The following is a 19840-nucleotide window of genomic DNA, read 5'->3' as shown; positions in this document are numbered from 1 at the left end:
GTGCAGTCACGCAATCTCGGCTCACAGCAACCTCTGTCTTCCAGGTTCAAGTGATTCTCTTGCCTCAGCCTCCCGAGTAGCTGGGACTACAGGCACATGCCACAATGCCCAGCTAATTTTTGTATTTTTAGTAGAGAGGGGGTTTCAACATATTGGTCAGGATGGTTTCGATCTCTTGACTTCGTGATCTGCCTGCCTCGGCCTCCCAATGTGCTGGGATTACTGATTCAATCTCCTTTTTTTTTCAAGGCTTAACATGTATTTTAACAAGTTGATGCTGCATTGCTGCTCCATTTCTCAGAAAAACTTCAAATTTAAAGTATCAGCAACAAATCAAACATAGTACATTAATTAAATATGCACAGCATAACTACTGCCTAAGATAGGCAAGGCTAAGAGCTGCTCTCAGACCTTCAGCATACAGCAACCCTGTTTCCAAGATTGTACTAGGCCTATCAAGGAAAGTTGTGAACAGCAACATCATAGACACAAAAGGGCCATTCCTGGTTGTCCTTATCCAAGAAAAAGATTGAGGCAAGTTAACACAAGATTTTTAAAAAAGATATACTGAAATGAAAGTCTCTAAGAGAAAATGTCTTCCTTAGGACATGAAGGGATAATATATCAGATAGAACTATACGTACATTGTTTGTGATCTCTGTGGACATTTGCCTGAATTCTCACCTGGGAATGAATGGAGCAGTGGGGCGAAGGTCATTGGAGGAGGTTGTGTTTTGTGGTGTATGTGGCAGTGTCTCTGGGGTTGGGGATTGTATGGATAAGAAAGCAAATGAAACAGGATGGAGAAAAAAAAAAAATTAAGATTAATGGGTCTCTAACTGGATTCATTTCACTGTGGTTCCCCCAGGTCTTCAAGAGTCACATTTGAGACCTCAGTAATGCACCACAGAGAACTGATCAGTTAAACAATATACCACACAGAACTGATTTGTTAAATACCACTCCTCCCTTGCCCTCTTCCTCCAAAATACTCCCTTAGAGTGGTACAGGTAGGGTAGACCTAACTATTGGGAGGAATCTCTTAACATTTTTCTAGGGTAGAATTCTGGCTAGTCCAAAAAGGGTCCTTTTAAAGGTTTTGAGAAACTACACACTGCAACTTTATTAGTATCAGCAACGTGTGTTTGGAGTAAATTCAGCTCCAAGAGTTGCACAGTTCAATGCAGGAGGAGTTCCGCCAATTGCCCCAATCCCTTCCACTGCAGCAGCTTGGCCAAAGCATTCCGTTTTTGATGGGGTCAATCTAGCATCATAGGTTCAGGTTCTGGAGGAGCTGGGCTGCCAGCTGGCACAGAAGCGGGGGGCATGGTGCCTCCGTTATGCCTATTGCACCTCCCACAGCCATCTGGCCCATCTGTATCTCCTGCTGTCTCATATCAGAGAAGGTTCCAGTGAATCTTTCCTGCCATTACCAGTGCATCACTTCCTCCTAGTGCCTGCACTCCTCTCGCATGGGCTCCAGTTGCTGTCGTTTTTGCATCTCTTGGTTGTTCAGCTCTTCCATCCGCCACAGCTCTTCTTGGCACCTCATCAAATCTTGCCTCATTAGCATGACCTTGCATTGATGAAGGCGAGCAACCTCCATCTCCATCTCCAGCTTCTCATGAGCCTCCTTGATACTGCAGTCCACTTCGTCCTGCTGCTGCTTCTCCATCTCAATGAGTACCCTCCACTGCATGGCATACTTATATTCAAAAGCCATGCTGTGCACACTGGGGTGGCTGTTCTCACTCCTTGTGAAATTGCTGGTTCTTTACAACCAGCTTCTCTGGAAATCCTTCTTTGTCACCTAATTAGCCTGTGGGCTACACAGTAACAGGATGAGGAAACTTGGTTAACAGGAAGAAGCCTTCACTGCATCTGTCCTGAGCTTTCTGAGCAACTGGCTGTCCTGAGAACTCAACCATGCCTTTCCCTGAAGGCCTTCCTTGATCATCCACAATGACTAAAGCCCTCTCCGCCTGGCCAAAGAAAAGGCTTCTTCCAAAAGTTTGTTAGGTTTCAGACTGTAAGGGATGCACTATGGCAGGCAGAGTGCGCACAGCTGCATACTGTCCAGACCCACTTTGGCAATCTCCACTAGGATTCGTGCTTCCAAGTGCATAAAGCCAAAGCCTTTATTCTTATGAAGACCTCACCTGCCTTCCCATATTTCTTTTTTGTCGTTGTTTTTCATTTTTTCATTTTTCCTTTTTGTTAATTTATTTAAATTCTCTTTCTGTGAAATTGCCTTCCCATATTTCTCATAGTTTCCTCATTTCCTCCTCAGTGATGTCAGAAGGAACACTGCCCACAAATATTTGGCTTCGTTTGGTGAAGGGCTTCTTTCCTGGTTTCCTTAAAATGCATCGTCAATAGTCAAGCCTTCATTTTGGCTGCTGGCCTTTTTCCCATTTGCAGGTATTGGCAGCAGCCATGGCTGCTGCTGTTGCTGGTGATGCTAATAATGTTTCCCTAGAGTGTGGTTTTGCTCCAAGTTATAAGTTTTACTGCTTCTCTACCTACTGGCCTCTCCTCAGAGTAACGGTGACCCTTATTTGCTTTTATTGGTCTGCTTAGATTTTCTGTTTATGATTCATTCTTGGTAGGTTGTATGCATCTGGAAATCTGTCCACTTCTAGGGTAATCCGATTTGTTGGCATATAATTGTTCCTAATAGTCTCTTTTGATCCTTTGTATTTCTGTGGTATCAAAAGATTTTTATTTTCTGCCTTCCTGACTTCTTTCCCACCTGTCTCCCTCCCTTCCTGAATAATTCAGGACAAAAGCCATTTGCTTGTTCTGTACAAAGTGCAGGAAGATGTTACCACAGGGGGCAGTGGTAGTGGCCTAGTGTAGGGCTGCAGTGTGGAGCCTGAGGAGAACGTCTGAGGGCAGCAGGGAGGGGACTGTGAATTGAGGCAGCAATAGATATTGTTTATTTTTGAGGAGGACTGAGCCAAATTTCTTTTTTCTTTTGTGTGTGTGTGTGTGTGTGTGTGTGTGTGTGTGTGCCAAAGATTTATTTGTTCATTTCTTGCATTTGAAGTACTCTTCAATGACATCCTTGGCCTGAGACTCCTTGCCATAGTTCTTAACTACTACACAACTTCAACCAACCGCTTTACGGGGTTTCCCCTCTCTGTCAATTTTACAGAGGCCTACCCATTCCTCTAGTTTCTTGTCATCAACCTTAATTAGGTTGATTTGGTGTTCAGCACAAAGGGCCTCCACCAACTTGACATACATAGGCTCATCACAGTTGGATGCAAGCACACACAGCACACAAAGATGGGCTTGGCACTTGTCAGAGGCTTTGGCAGCTTTGCAAATTTCACATGCTAGGCCATCATGGATGAGGGCAGTCTTCAGCACCTCCTGTAAAACAGTATTAATGTCCATTACACCTCCAGCAGCACTGCCTTCCTTGGCCATGGCAGTGGGTTACAAGTGAAGCCGAATCTTGAATGCACCCAAGACTCCACCTCTATACAACTCGGTGGCAGCAGGGAAAGAGCAGGAGCCAAATTTCTTATAGTCAGAGAAGAGAATTACAAATTTGGAAAGGGTGAAAACTAGAATAAGGTTGGAATTGGAAGTACTGGTATAAACTCTTACAGCTTTCAGTATGTGTAGATACAGAGATGTACAGGTGTGTGTGTATGAGTGGGGTGTGTGTGTGTGTGCATGCACATGCATTCATGTCTGTTCCCTAGCTTTGTTCCTCCATGAGAGGGCTTGGGAACAGCAATGGCACCAAACAATGAGCATACCTACTGCTCAGATCTTGGTTTCTAAATACGATTTTCTGCTAAAAGAGACCAGATCTTAGAGAAAAAGCCCCTTGCAGAGTTAGTGCGGAGGAAATACAAAGATGAGCATGGAATGTCTTTTTGTATTAGAAAGTAAGAACATGCTCCAAGAATGATGGGGACATACCAAAGGACACAGAAGCCAGCTTGAAGGGGCCGCCACTGGCCAAATGAACAACTTACAACTTCTCAAATAAAATAAGCCACAAGTCCACGATATAAATCAATGAATAAATTGGAGAGAAGGGAAAGCTCTACCTTTTAGGGTAATGCCAACCAACTAATGTAAATGGAACGATGGAATTAGAAAATCTGCATTTGGCAATCATTGTGGTACTGATTGATTCAGGTGAAAATCTTCAATGGATGCTAAAACTAGTGAGTGAAAGTTGGATGATCTCTCTACAAGATACTTATTAATTAAAAGGGGAAAAAAGAATAACCATAAAAGTGGAGAAGCCTAGTGATAATACCTAATCAATTGACCAAAGCCCCAACCAGCAACTGGACAAATCAAAACTGTGTGACACCTGATAAGATGCAAGAAGACAATCTCTTTTTTGTGGTGTTCTTGCCAAAAAGGTACAATCTGAATCTAATAAAAATGAAACATCAGGCAAACCCAAAGAACCCTGTTCTTTGAGGAACAGTCTACAAAATAACTGACCTGAAGTATTCAAAAATGTTAAAGTAATTAAAGTCAAGAAAGACAAACTTTTAAGAGTGATAGAGACTAAAGAGACATAACGGAATGCAATGTGAGCACTTGACTATGAAGGACATTGATGGGACAACTGGCAACTTGAACGGGGTCCGTGGGTTAGATGGTAACATATCAGTGTTAATTTCCTGGTTTTGATCACTGTGTTGTGGTTAAGTAAAAGAATGTCCTTGTTTGTAGAAATTACACACTGAAGCCTTTAAGATCATGAGGCATCACTGGCTCCATGGTTCAGGGAAAAAGGTTCTTTGTGCTTTTCTTGCAACTTTTCCTGTAAGTTTAGAATTATTTCAAAATTTAAAAATTCAAAATAGAATCATAAAAGTAATATTTTTCGTAATAAACAAGGGTAGCCTTTGTTAAAAAATCAGAAAAGCTGATATCAAAGTTCATTCTCTTATGTGGACTTAAAAATCAAAGAATAATTAGCTCCAAAAGAAAAGATTTGCCAAGTAAGATGTTTTTCTCTTACAAAATGGAAATTTAACTTCTAAATTTACTTCACATAACTTGCAAATGTAACCGGTTATCTTACTTGGACATTTTTCATTTTACCAACTTTATTTTCTCTTGACTTTTCCAGGTATTCAGAGTTGATGTTTTTCCTAAAATAAACCACAGACTATATTTGGGACAAAGAGATACTAAGAAGTACAAAGGGCTCTTTCTCTAAGTGTTATGAAAAAGACTTTGAATTTAAATAAAGCTTACAAAGAAATCATAAAACTAATTTTAAAATGCTTTTATGTAGGCAAAAGGGAAACTACAGTACTCTCACTACTTAGTATTCCCAGTTCTGCCTGAAACAAAGACATACATTAATTTTTAACAATCTTTGTCTCAAAATTCTAGGAACATTTGGAAGAAGTATTTAAAGCTAATGCTTACTCTTTGCTTGAAATTTTGTATAATCTCAGGAATAGAAATTTAAGAAATACAAGTCTTCTCATTTCAGTTTGCTAAGCACATTCTTCATTCTTACATATTACAGGTCCACTGGATTCAAAGCTAAGCCAAAAATACCATGCAAAAGACTGCCTCCTAAATTATTTAAATCTCTTTTGTAGCAAAATTTTCCCAGGAACTGAGGAACATCCACACAGAAATTCTTACCTTTTTATCAAAAGTTTGTTATCCTTTTCTCATTTTCTGGGCCTTTCAGTGCATTGGCATTGACAATAGTGAAAAAATTATTTGCTGTTATTCGCATATCAAACACATGGTTTCAACGTGGTATGAAACTATGTTGGTTCCAACGTGGCTGACTCCTTTGTGTCCATTAAAACCATTTTCCTCATATCTAAAGTGAATCTTGGTATCTGTGATTTATGTTTAATATAGAGATGGGAAACGGTGAGTAATCTAATACTAGTCAAGTCACATGTATTCTTAAAAAAAGCTCAAATAGTTGAATTAGGGTGATGGAAATTATACTCAAATCTGAAATTGTAATGAGGCTCCTTTCTGAAACTTAATGACCCATTCATTTTTTTTAGGTTTAGCTTAATGTTTTTCCTCTGCATAATACCAACTGAGGTTTAACTTACTAACAAATGGTAACTATATAAGATTGTATTAAATAGTCTTGGGTTATTTTTTGGTAAGCTCTTTGATTTGGTAACTACATTCCAAAAGTTAATTATCAGTTACATGAGTTTAAATGGCATCCATAGCTGCCCCTTCACACAAACTGGTGCTCAGTAATAGGGCTTATTAGAAAGACCCTAGAGACCAAGACACTTCAGTTCTAGTCCTCAATATAGAAGGAGCTAACAATTTTGGATAAGTCATTTAACTTCTAGTCTTTGGTTTCCACATTTATAAAATGGAGACAATATCCTATCTACTTTAATAAGATATTATTAAAATGTTTATAATTGGATAATACATTGAAGCATTCTGAAATAATATCAGTTCATCTTTGTTTAGCAATCTCAATTTTTCAAATTCTTAACCCTGGGATTGAAGTTATTAAAGGCACTTGTTTCTCCTTATTTAAAAGATTTATGAAAGGCTCCTACCATGGCATGCCTTGGTTCCTACAGTTTTACTTTCCCTCCACAGGAAAAATATATTGACAATTTTAGATTGTCAAAATTCTTAATGAAAGTATTAATGAGAATTATTTCATTATTCATAGTTCGGTTAAGATTTATGACAAATCACAGCCAAAAGTACTTCATTGGTAATAGCTTGTTTGAGGCTTCCTGGGAAAAATAATAATGTCAGATTTGCATTTGCAATCTTAGAATATTATAGGATATTATGCTGCATAAATCTAGATATAACTTTTATATAGATAATTTAAAAAAATTAGAACATGATTTTAAAGGTGGTATATCTCTTGTGGAGGGAAATCTTGCTGAAATTACAGCTTCTTAGGTTAACAGAGAATGTGTCCTGTTTGTGCACCTCTCTAAATGAAAGAATTAAGGAGAATTATTTCATTATTCATAGTTTGGTTTGTGGGGGTGAAAGAGGGAATGAGAAAAATCCTAAGACATCCTTGGAACAATTTAACACAAAATATACACAAATATAGATCCTGAGATGTTACAACAAATTAACAATTATATAGATCAACATGATCCAAATGGTTTCCAAGACACCGCTATGGTGGGTAAACAGCCATTTTACGGCATGTGCTCCATGGATGTCCACATCATGCCAGGAAAACCATACTCTTTGTCTCCAAATTTGAAAGCTAGTCATCCAGAGCAGGTGGCCAGTCAACATCTACAGACTAGAAGGGAGAAAAGAAGTCATTAAAACAGATATTACTGTTGTGGTAAGCATTTGCTGGTAATGCTGTATAAATTTAATAGTTTTAATATAATGCAACAGAAGAAATTGCATTTGAAGAAAAGAACTATTGAATACCATAAATTAACCCTCAAGTCTGTTCTAGGGATTCTTGGGCCCGAGGTCTTCTGAATTAATTGAGTAGCAGTATTTGGCTACTCAGTTGGTTATTAACTGTGCTTTTTGACTGATAAGAGAATACATTTAAATTTTTTAAATGGTATTTATGGGGCCAGGTATGGTGGCTCACACCTTTAATCCCAGCACTTTGGGAGGCCGATCAATTATATAGATCAACATGATCAAGGTGGGCAGATCACTCAAGGTCAAGAGTTCAAGACCAGCCTAGCCAACATGGCAAAACCCCATCTCCACTAAAAATACAAAATTTAGCCGAGCATGGTGGCACATGCCTGTAGTCCTAGCTACTCGGGAAGCTGAGGCAGGAGAACGGCTTGAGCCCAGGAGGCAGAGGTTGCAGTGAGCCGAAATCACGCCACAGCACTCCAGCCTGGGCGACAGAATGAGACTCTATCTTAAAAAAAAAAAAAAAGGGGTATTTATGGGTAAAAGTAACAAACAAATTCAAGTGACCACCAATTTTCCTTCAGAAGTCACAGAAATTTTTATTCTTCTGATCATTTTTATTCTCTCATCTTGCATTTAACAAATATTCAAGTAGTCTATAAGCCTATAGTCTTGTTGTAACACAGCAACAAAATGTGAAATAAATGATTATGAAAGATGACCTGGAACTAGAAAAGGATTAAGGATCTTTGTGCTTCAGTTCTGTAGAATTTCTGTTTCTTTAAAATCCAGTTCATCTATCTCTACTTACCTTTATTTTGTTCTTCTAGGACAAAACCTTGATCTTTGAGTCAGAATGAAATTACAGTAAACAGACTATTTGTCTCCACATAAATACATACCAGGTCTATCAAAGGCTAGGGGATCTACTTTAAGAGAAAGTTAAAAAAAAAAAAAATACCCACTGTATCTGTGGCTTTTATTGACATTTAAAGTTTAAAACGTAAAATTATTTACTGAAAATTTTTTCATTAATCCACAAGTCACTTCACGTACTGGCTTCAAAAAAATTTATTAGAAAAGCCTAAATAGCTATGTGTGTGTGTGTCTTTTACAAATCTCAAGAAGGTATTTTGGTTCTGTTTCAGAATATAGCCATATACCAAACACCCAAATGTAAATTAATGAGTGTTTTCTCAAGCTGAAAATAAAACATGACTGATCACAATCGTGTGTGTGTGTGTGTGTGTGTGTGTGTGTGTGTGTGGAGGGGAGGCAGGTTGTAGTGCTTAAAAAGCTCCACAAGTGATTCCAGTGGGCATTCAGTATTGAGAAACACTGGCCTGTGAGTCTTTGATACTCCTAACTGTTCTGAGAATTAAGGTAAAAAAAGATTAATGCAAGCCTGGGCAACACGGTGAGACCCCATCTCAACAACAACAACAACAACAACAAAAAAAGCCAGGCATAGTGGTTCATGCCTGTGGTCCCAGCTACTCGGGAGACTGAGGCAGGAGGATCACTTGAGCCCGGGAGGTCAGGGTTGCAGTGAGCCGTGATCGCACCACTGCATTCCAGCCTGGGTGACAGTGCAAGACCCTGTCTCAAAAAAAAAAAAAAAAAAAAAGATAAATGGAGTAGAGATTTTCTTTAACAGAAAGTTGTCTTCCTCCAAATGATAGTTTCACTAAAGAGGCTCCCTGCAACCTTGAGGGCATGATCACTGGCTGTACTGCAGGAGCTAATCTAATCCCAGAGCACTTGAGAGAATTGCTGGTAAGGAAATAATACTCCAGTGATCATTTGATTACCATAGATGTTTTCACATTGGGCAACTATGCCCACTTCTTTCTATAACTTTGATATTATTCCCAAGTACAAATCCCCAAGTCCTAAGATTCTGGGGAGAGTAGGGGAGGAGGTACTCTATTCCTAGTCAGATTGTCATGAAGAAACACCACTTGTGACTCAACACCTATTGATACTCAAATGAAAAATTTATGGAGACTTGCCCGACAGAACCATTCTTACAATTACTTTAGAATTTAACCTTGTTTCAATTCAGACTGTAAGAGCAGAGAACTTGGACCACATCACAGGGGTCCTTATAGAACTGCTTTTATGAAGAACCATTGGCTCACCTCACTTTCTACCCTTGTGAATCCATGTTTCTGAATACGCTGCTTTAAAGTCTTTATAAAACGCAACAGGTATGGAAATGAGTATTTCCTTGCTTGGTTTAAGGGTTTAGATTTGATACTACATGTAAAGCATAGTTAATAAATTAGCTATATATTTGCAAGGAACATAAATGAGACCTCATATTAAAAAAAAAAAATATCCGAAGACAGTCCCTCCCTTCAATAAAATGTTACTGTGAGATTTTCACCATTCTCAAATACCTATGGAGGTGGGTGGTACTAAAATGGCTTAATGCCAAAGAGCATAACTTTGGTTGAATTCAATTTGCCAATGTGCATTCCACAATAAAATGGTTTACCTCAACATCCAGCTCAAGAATGTCTGCAGTCACATTCATCAGGGACCCAATGTTTGGCTTGGTTCTCCCGAAGTCTCCATGTACAAACTCTTTAATGTAGCTGGGGTTTGTTTAAGGAAAGAATGAAGACAGCATGCTGTACCAACTATTTGGTAAGATTTGACAGGCAAAAATAATAAGAGCAGAAATGTTACAAAATAAAGGTTATTTCTGCACCCTGACTTGTATGTATTAAAAAATAAGCTTTGGCAAGGTGGTCCCTAGTAGCCTGGCAGCCAACATCAGAGCCTGGGAAATGTGTTTACATCAAACTTACCAAAAATCATTACTTTCTTTTTTCTTTATAGCTCATCTCCAAGTGCCAAGGTTTGGATGTGGATTTTTAAAATTAGCTATATAGCTCAATGCTTTTATTAAAAAACAACTTTGCCACAATTTCTATGTTATCATCTTGTTAGTCCCATTTTTTAATAATGGCAACTGTCACCTGCCAGATGGTAGGTTTCCACAGAGCCACACACAGAGTGATCTTAATGATGGCAATTCCTTGTAACATGACCCAGAGGCAATAGGATGGGAGGAATAATGAGACTATTAGTTTAGTCTTAATGATGGCTCTTCGGAAGAATTACCAAAGACCTACCGTCTAGTTTGCTAACATGGTTAGCAAAAGAACTAAGTTAATTCTCTCTCCCTTTTTTAAAGGGGCAACTTTGTATTTCCCTCAAAATTGTATTTCAAATTTTGAAATCAATAACTAATCCTAGAAGTTGTTTTTAAGATTAACATTCCTTACATAGGACTGTACTGCAGCTTTGACAACATTTATCTAAAAGATTTGTTTTTGCCAGAATTCAGTAAAAATGCAGCATTATGTTTTGTTCTACAAACCAGCATTTAGTAGAAAATATTTAATGGAACTTGAATAGAGAAATAAATTTGTTTCCAGATGATGAAAAATCTATATTATAATACGCTGATATTATGTCCTCACTTTCTGAACGTTTTACTCACTCTACCTTTGCCAAATGTTTTGACTAAAGCATAAGACATATAATTATCTAGTAACTGTGTTTTTTGATAAACTCACAACTACCCAACAATTGTTATCCATTTTCTCTCATTTTCTTTAAAGAATCCCCTTCTGCATAGCAATGATGAGGAGAGAAAACCAAATAGCCCCAGAATGACCAGTTAAAACGTACAGAGAGGTTCTTATTCCTAACCAGAGGGACAAGGTTTAAGTCAAATGAGCTAGCTCACTGCACTGATCAAGGTAAATATATAAGGTATATGTAAATTAAATTTATTAAGTGAAAAATTCATATACTTCTGTGTATAACCATGTGGTATCTAAAGCTTTATCACATAGTCTTTCTTGGCTAATACCTTAAGTACATGTACATGGCTGGTTCTAAAAATGTTTTAATAGGATTGAAAAGACATCAAATTTTACAAAAGACATTTCTCCTTGGCCCACCAGAACTAAAGGCCAGGATTAGGTAAGAAGACTTTTAAAAATATATACATGATTTGAAATTCCATCCATGATAGGCAAATATGCTCCAAACAACAAAGATACAAAGATCTGCCCACTGGAGTCTAAACTGATCATCCTTTGATCCAAATTACAAAATTTAGAAGATTTTAAGAGTAGATAACCTATACTTGGCTTAGCTGAGTAAATCCAGGTCCTGGGGTGGGGCAGGGGAAGAAGTGAATGCAGGCTGGTGGGGAAGGACAGGCAGACTAGTTACAGCAATATAGTAAGAATGCTATTTGGTGATTAAAACTTGCTTTTTTTCCATATATATATCTAGTGTGTGTGTGTAATATATATATATATATATACACACACACACATACAATAGTACATCATTAGTTCTATACCAGTTAGAAGGTAGTTTGTCACTTCATGCTATTGGATCACAGAATAATATAAAACCAAGAAACAAACAAAAACTAGGAAGACCTTCAAAAAGTAAACTAAAGCTAAGCCTATTGGAGCTCCCTGATATATTTTAATCAGCGACTTAGTTCTGATACAAAAATTATACAAGTCAGGTTAGATTATGAACAAATTATCAGCCTTGGACTATAGATATTTTAACTCTGAATCTCAACCTTTCTGTAACACAGTCAAAGCTCTTTGCAGTCTGAAAATGGTGCTAACTAATGATATGTCATCTGAATCGTTTTGTCTTTGTTGTTTTTCACAAGGCACGTAGAGAAAGATATTCTCTGCTGTACTAGGCCAGTGGCCGAGTAAAGATCATGATGTAAAGTAGTGCTGTTCCCATCTACTAACTGTGTTTAATCATCTGAGGCAAATACTCGAAATGTTGAAAAGACCCAAATATGGTCATAAATACGTGACTTGCAAAAAATGTCAAGACAGCAAATGAATCCATCAAAAGTATTTTCTGAGTACTATGTGCTCAGCATTGTGTAAGACACTGCAATAATATATATATATATATATATATACACACACATAACTTTAAAGCTGACATTGAACTGACTGCTACCTCAGGGTTTAGAATCATTTTGAAAAACAAATTTAGGCCAGGCGCGGTGGCTCACGCCTGTAATCACAGCACTTTGGGAGGCCGAAGTGGGCAGATCATGAGGTCAGGAGATAGAGACCATCCTGGCTAACACGGTGAAACCCCGTCTTTACTAAAAATACAAAAAATTAGCCAGGCGTGGTGGCAGGCGCCTGTAGTCCCAGCTACTTGGGAGGCTGAGGCAGGAGAATGGCGTGAACCCAGGAGGCGGAGCTTGCAGTGCGCCGAGATCGCGCCACTGCACTCCAGCCTGGGCGACAGAGCGAGACTCTGCCTCAAAAAAAAAAAAAAAAAAAATTTAGTGGGAAAAAACCACATCCAACAAACAAACAAACAAAAATATTCTTCTTTAGCATAATCCTTTCCCAAATCCCTCCCAGACCAAGCTGACCCAGTTTTCTAGGAGACCATGAACTTTTCCAACAGGGTTCTGGTTCGATGGCAGCAGTGCAGCAGGTGGAAGGATACGTGCCGGCCTGAGTTTTCAAGTGGAGGCGGAAGTGATGCTCATCCACATACTGTGTCTCCATGGAGTGAATGACACGAGCTCGCACAGCCAGGGGCCTTCGGTGAAGGACGCGCAAAGGTGTTTTCTGGTCGATCTTTAAGTCCTAGGGGAGAATATGACACACAGTCCCGGAGTCAGAGCTTTGCCACCCAGTGAAGCCTGTCTTAGCCCTTCCCTCACCATCCATAGCTCACCACAGATGTTTCCTTTGGAGAACTCCACCTATCATGGGGTGGACACTAATGGTAAAATGAATTGTGTCCCCTTAGGTTCAAACTCTGTGGGACTTCTCATAACCCAGTCTATCATTACTCATTTTCTGGGCCCCAGTAACCTTGCCATTTAAAGAGGGCTTTGAAGTAAATAGGTCTCTTTTACTCTCATATTTAACAAATTGGTGAAGGCCCTGGAGTTCTGGCCTGCCCTTTAGGTTAATCGGGTTGCCCTAAAGGACAAGGCCTTTCTTTACCTTTGTTTTCTAACCCAACAGAGCGACCTAAGAGTGGGGATTTCAGGCTGGGGTGAGCAATGGCTGGTTGCAGAAGGTGGGACATCAGCATTGCTTGGGTGTATGGCAGTTTGCGTTTGTTTGTTTGAGACAAAGTCTCGCTCTGTTGCCCGGGCTTGAGTGCAGGGACGCCATCTCGGCTCACTTGCAACCTCCGAATCCTGGGTTCAAGCGATTCTCCTGCCTCAGCCTCCAGAGTAGCCGGAATTACAGGCACACGCCGCCATGCCCGGCTAATTTTTGTATTTTTTTGATAGAGATGCAGTTTCACCATATCGGCCAGGCTAATCTCCAACTCCTGACCTCAGATGATCTGCCCTCCTCAGCCTCCAAAGTGCTGGAATTACAGGTGTGCGCCACCGCACCCCACCGAGTTTGCGTGTTTTAGGGAGAACCACATACCTACTGTCAGGGGTAAGTTGTTTTGGGGTTTTTTGGTGAAGGAAAAGGGTTATACAAAAGGATACGTCTGGAAAAGTTATTAATACATGTTGTTTAGGGTGACATTTCAATATAATAATTACAAATCGATGTGCATAATAAACCGGGACTTTTCAATGTTTGTTAGCCCAGCTTGCAACTAATAATACCGCATGTCTTTTTACATTTCAGATTTTTTAGGGACACAGGCTTGTTTTTCTCACAATTCGTTCAAGTCAGAGATTTTCTTTTATGTCACAAGATAAAAATTAAGAAATAGAGGTTAATGCTGTAAAAGGTCAACTAATTCCAGGTTTTAAAAATTGGGCATAATCAGAAATTGAGATTCATAAGAACTGAATCCTCTGCATTTTCTTGTCGGAACAGCTCTTCCTAATTTCCACGGTTCTTGAGTGCCAGAAGGCCTGCTAAGAAAGAAAGGTTTCTGTCTGGTCTCTCCTCTATCAAGTTCTCCACCAAGAAAAAAAGAGCAAGTTCTGACAAAGACCACATTTGAAAGGGTGTGACTGCCTTTACCAAAGTGGTGAGTCAACGGCTCCTCCTAACTCTGTGGTTTTTATGACTCTTTGATTTTATTATAGAAACACTTTGTCCTGATGAGATAAGCTGTCTCCATAAGATCTGATTTTTCTCTGGTCAAAGAGACAAAAAAAAAATACATAAATAAAAGACAAGGCTGAACTGTGAAGGAATCTATAAAGACATGGCTTCCACTTTAGAGAAACAGCGGGCCTTTAAATTAACAGCTATCTATCAAGTCCTCTCCCCTGCTTCCTTTACCTTTAGAGTTATTCCCAGTACTTTGACCATAAGACAGTTGGTCAGTGGAAATACCACGAGCCACATGTCTTTTTTGGTTTGTTTGTTTTTAGTTGACAAAAGGAAACCACTTCATTTATTCTAACATTGCACTCTACTGCTCCCATACTGCTGAGCTTTCAGAAACACACAAACACACACATATGCTTGTTTTTTTTTTTGTTTTTTAGAAATAAGTTGCTCCTGAAGAGGGGATAAGTAGTAAATTTGAAATGACTTTTTCTCAGAATGGGGAATTTAGTCAGTTTTTATAATTTTTATGCCAACTGGAATATTTGAAAACTAAAAACATTATTTGAAATCGACTAGTTGCATCAGTCTACTTAGGCTATGGACCATTAAAAAAGACTCTTTCACCACTTAGTCTGTACCTATGAAAATCATCTTTCAGCCCAGGCTGGAGTGCAGTGGTGCAATGATGGCTCACTGTGGCCTCGACCTCCTGGGCTCAAGCAATCCTCCTGCCTTGGCTTCCCAAAGTGTTGGGATTACAGGCGTGAGCCACTGCACCTGGCCTCAGCATTATTTCTGAATTATCTCTATGGCTACCCTCAAACTATGAACCTATTTTTTTAATGAGTTTATTTTTCCCACGGCATTCTCAATGACTTGTACAACCCATGTGAAAGGCATAAAGAAATTTAAAAATTCATTTTGCAATCTTAAAGATATCTGTCTATATTATAACCACCATCCAAAGAACCTTATATAGTATGGCCAAAAACCAAAGGGTCTTAGCTATAGAATCACAGATCTAAGAACTGGAGAGGCCACTGGAGATCTAGTCCATCTCCTCATTTTATAAATGACTTTCTTTAAGCAGGTGAATGATTTGTGTGTTTTTACCAAAATATTCATACTATAAACATTATTCTGCACTTTGCTTTTTTTCTCATGTCATAAGTGCTCCTATGAGTCATGGATATAGACATACCTCCATCTTTTTTCCTAGCATTTTTAGGTACATATGTACATACTAATATGTAAATTAAACAGGGTCATATGCTGGGTTTTGTTTTTGCTTTTGTTTTGAGACAGAGTCTCACTCTGTCCCCCAGGCTGGTGTGCTGTGGCGCGATCTCAGCTCACTGCAACCTCTGACCTCTGGGTTCAAGCTATTCTCATGCCTCATCCTCCCAAGTAGCTGGGACTACAGGCATGCGCCACCACACCTGGCTAATTTTTTGTATTTTCAGTAGAGATGGGGTTTCGCCATGTAGGCCAGGCTGGTCTCAAACTCTTGGCCTCAAGTGATCCACCCACCTCAGCCTCCTAAAGTGCTGGGATTACAGGTGTAAGCCACCATGCCCGGCCTGATTTCATTTTTTTTAATAGCTGTATAACATCCCAATTTACTCTACCATTTCCTTATTGAGGGACGCTGATTTTGTTCCCAGTCTTTTTGTTGTTGATTTTGCCACTTAAAGCCCTTAAACACCGTGTACATATTCTTATGCACCGGAGTTTTATTTCTACAGGACAGTTCAGTATATTTTAAATTTTTGCAGTCATTACCACGTTGTTTTTGAAAAAGGCTGAAACACTACATTTCTACTGAGAACTCTCCTCCACTCCAACCCACTGATAGGTATTATTAGTCTAAGGGGAATAAAGTGATGTCTTATCGTTACATCAACCTTTTCAAATGATTCTTGGCCACTGTTCTTTTTGCAGCTAACTGGTTCATATCCTTTGTCTATTTTTATTTGTTGTGTGTTCACATTTTTCATGATAACTATAAATCCTATTTGTAGAATCTTTTGCCATACAATTTGTTTTCTACATAATCCTCTATATGTGTATACATATACATATATATGCGTTTGTGTGTGCTTAAATCAGCAGTCCCCAACCTTTTTGGCATGAGGGACCAGTTTCTGGGAAGACAATTTTTCCATGAACCGAGGAAGGAGGGGATGGTTTTGGGATGATTCAAGCTCATTACATTTATTGTGCACTTTATTTCTATCATTATTACATTGTAATACACAATGAAATAATTTTACAGCTCACCATAATGTAGATTCAGTGGGAGCCCTGAGCTTGTTTTCCTGCAACTAGAGGGTCCAATCTGGGGATGATGGGAGATCCAGTGACGGATCATCAGGCATTAGATTTTCATAAGGAGCATGCAACCTAGATCCCTCGCATGTGTCATTTCCAATAGGGTTCACGCTTTTATAAGACTCTAATGCCACCGCTGATGGAACGGAAGACAGAGCTCAGGTGGTAATGTGAGTGATGGGGAGCAGCTGTAAATATAGATGGAGCTTTGCTCTCTCATCCGCTGCTCATTTTCTGCTGTGTGGCTAGATTCCTAACAGGTCACCAGCTGGTACCACCAGGGGGTTGGGAACCCCTGGCTTAAATCAAAACATATCATCCTCTATAGAGTCTATACTTTTATTTTTTTCCTTAGCACTTACCAGAAACCTTTTCCTGTGTCAATAAATATTTATCTACCACATAATTTTCAATGGCTGAATAGTAGTAGTCCATTATACACATAAGCCATTAATATTAAACCAGCTCCTTCTAGTAGGTCATCTAGGTTGTTGCAAAATATTGCCTATTTAAACAATGTGGTAACTATATGCATCTCTGTGCCCATGTATGCTCATTCCTTGCATTTGAAAGTAAACTATTTTTGGCCGGGCACGGTGGCTCATGCCTGTAGTCCCAGCACTTTGGGAGGCTGGGGCAGGCGGATGACAAGGTCAGGAGCTCGAGACCAGCCAGGCCAACATGGCGAAACCCCATCTCCACTAAAAATACAAAAATTAACCAGGTGTGGTGGTGGGTGCCTATAATCCCAGCTACTCAGGAGGCTGAGGCAGGAGAATCGCTTGAACCCAGGAGGCGGAGGTTGCAGTTAGCTGAGATTGTGCCATTGCACTCCAGCCTGGGCGACAAGAGCAAGACTCTGTCTCAAAAAGAAAAAAAAAGAAAAAAGAAAGTAAACTTTTTATAAGAAGAGGTGGGGGCAGGTGGGAAGAAGTATGCACGTGAACAGGCACTCTACCATGACATGCTCAGGTATAGGAAAACGTCACATGTGGCAAAATGCATGTGCTTTACATACATTGTCATATGTTTTATTCATGTACTTAACCTCTGCATCAGTTCTATTAGATAAGTGCTATTTTATATTTATTTTTCACAAATGACCAAAGATAATAATGGCATTGCCAAGGGTTTCCTATGTGCCAGGTACTGTTCTAAGTGCTTTATCTAATTAAACTCATTTAATTATTTTAACTAATTTTATAGATGAATAAATTGAAGCAGAAAGAGGTTAAGTAACTTGTCCAAAGTCACACAGCTCAGAAATGCAGATCCAGGATTTGCACCCAGGCAAACTGTCTTCAGAGTGGGGCTCTTCCCCACTGGCCACGCCGTGTGACTTGCTAGTAATAAATTAGAAGACAATGGGATCTTTGATAGGCAACAAAAAATGAAATAAAAAGAATAAGAACACTTAAACTACCTTTATGTCATTTAGGAATTCAATGTCTTTCTTCTGTATTGCTTTATTTGTCCAAATTAAGGCACTGTAGGTCTTTGTCTTTTCTTCTTCACCTTCTTTCATATGTCCTATTGCCTCTCTAAACAAAAACAATTTTTAAAAGTTTGTCTGAATAAATAAAATACAAACAAACCTTGCCCCAAATTAGCCTTTCTTTAAAAACAGTTCCGATGAGATATAATTTACATATAATTTCCCAGTTTTAACTGTACAATTCAATGATTTTTAGTATGTTTTCAGGGTTGCACAGCTATTACCACAATCTAGTTTTGGAATACTTTCATCACCCTGAAAAAGAAACTTTGTACCCATTAGTGTCACTTCCCATTATTATTCTCCCCCAGCCCTAGACAACCATTAACTGACTTTCTATCTCTATAGATTTGCCTATTATGAACATTTCATATAATGAAATCATACAGTACGTGGTGCTTGGTGACTGGTTCCTTTCATTTCATAATGTTTTCAAGGCTCACTCAGGTTGTAGCATGTGTCAGTACTTCATTCCTTTTTATTACCAAATAATATTCCATTGTATGGATATATCACATTTTGTTTATTCATAGACACTTGGGTAGTTTTCTACTTCTTTGCTATTGTGAATAATGCTACTATGAATATTCACGTACAAGTCTTTGTGTGGATGTTTGTTTTCATTTCTCTTGCATATATAATCTCTAGAAGTGGTTAAGATTTGCACTTCCCCAATGACTAATTATGTTGGGCATTTTTTCATATGTTAATTGGCTATTCCTATATCCTCCTTGGAGAAATGTCTACTTAATCATTTCCCCATTTTTAGTTGTGTTGTTAAGAGTTCTTTATATATTCTGGATGCAATTCCCTTATCAAGATATGTGACCTGCAACTAAAACGTCCCTTTTGAAATCATCTCCAGTGAGCCTACTCTTACCTTGTGACAAGCTGCAAGTCACGTACTTGGATTTTGTTAGATGAGTTATTAATTTTCTGTAGTAGCAGAAAAAGAAAAGCAATTAGCAAGTCTAGCTCAGTTACAGAATTGCAGAAACATGACGATTTCCATGTCATGAAGTGGTTTACCTGCTGAAGTTCCTTAATTTCTTGTGAAGTGAAATGTACTCTATGAGGATTCACCAGCTCAATTGCAAAGGGCCTTCCTGGCAGCACACACCCCGTCATGAAACAGAAACGTGTTGATGGAGTTAACATTTGGGCTAATGCAAGAGGGTTAGGAGGTGTGAAAAATGGGTTGAGCTCTAGAGGACTGAAAGTTTAGTGACATGACTACATCTGAGGGAGGGAAGAATGTGTGAGAAGAATCAAGGGGCTTTTTGCAGGGGCAGAAGGGCTGCTAAACCCCAGCACAGGCAATATGTGAAAATAACTGCTTCCCCAAAGGCCCATGAACAAGCCTGTGTTAATTACAAAACACAGTTTAAATAACCGCTAATTAACTTAGTCACACTGATGTAAAGTTGTCACATGCAGCAATGCCCTGTTGAAATCCATCCTCCTAGCCTGATCCACTAGTGAAATGGAAAAGCTTTGGTTCCATGAGAGGAAGGAACTGTAAGCCTCAAACAGTTCAGGATTAAATGTCATCATCTTTCTGGTAATGCAATAGGGT

The 19840-nt window shown here is 39.0% G+C and overlaps 2 protein-coding genes and 1 pseudogene across 20 annotated transcripts in view; all 3 read right to left on the bottom strand.

The window, feature by feature from the left end:
- Positions 1-652: 652 nt before the first annotated feature.
- LOC129463026 (non-POU domain-containing octamer-binding protein-like) lies at positions 653-3065 on the bottom strand (annotated as a pseudogene).
- LOC129462620 (small ribosomal subunit protein eS12-like) lies at positions 2989-3435 on the bottom strand. Its single transcript, XM_063617972.1, has one exon. The coding sequence runs from the start codon at positions 3433-3435 to the stop codon at positions 3112-3114; it is 324 nt and encodes a 107-aa protein (XP_063474042.1). The 3' UTR covers positions 2989-3111.
- PUS10 (pseudouridine synthase 10) overlaps positions 2989-19840 on the bottom strand; it is a 71150-nt gene continuing 54298 nt past the window's right edge. For 10 of the 19 annotated variants that reach the window (XM_055242730.2, XM_063617957.1, XM_055242734.2 and 7 more), the window contains 6 exons: positions 19294-19370; positions 19145-19200; positions 18193-18310; positions 12898-13040; positions 9863-9962; positions 2989-7276 (listed from right to left, as the gene is read on the bottom strand). In XM_055242730.2, coding sequence (XP_055098705.1) covers positions 7238-7276; positions 9863-9962; positions 12898-13040; positions 18193-18310; positions 19145-19200; positions 19294-19370 — 533 coding nt within the window. In that variant the 3' untranslated portion in view covers positions 2989-7237. Of the gene's footprint in view, positions 7277-9862; positions 9963-12264; positions 13041-18192; positions 18311-19144; positions 19201-19293; positions 19371-19840 lie in introns of those variants that run through there. The other 9 variants (XM_063617955.1, XM_063617948.1, XM_063617949.1 and 6 more) reach the window with 1 other exon arrangement.

This window comes from Symphalangus syndactylus, chromosome 14, assembly GCF_028878055.3.
Source record: "Symphalangus syndactylus isolate Jambi chromosome 14, NHGRI_mSymSyn1-v2.1_pri, whole genome shotgun sequence".
NCBI classification, from domain to species: Eukaryota; Metazoa; Chordata; class Mammalia; order Primates; family Hylobatidae; genus Symphalangus; species Symphalangus syndactylus.
Note: the sequence above shows the minus strand (reverse complement) of the source record. Positions and strands in the feature narration are given on the sequence as shown.

Coding starts and splice junctions, on each gene's coding strand:
- LOC129462620 (XM_063617972.1), bottom strand. CDS start 3,435: ATGGCCAAGGAAGGCAGTGCTGCTGGAGGTGTAATGGACATTAATACT.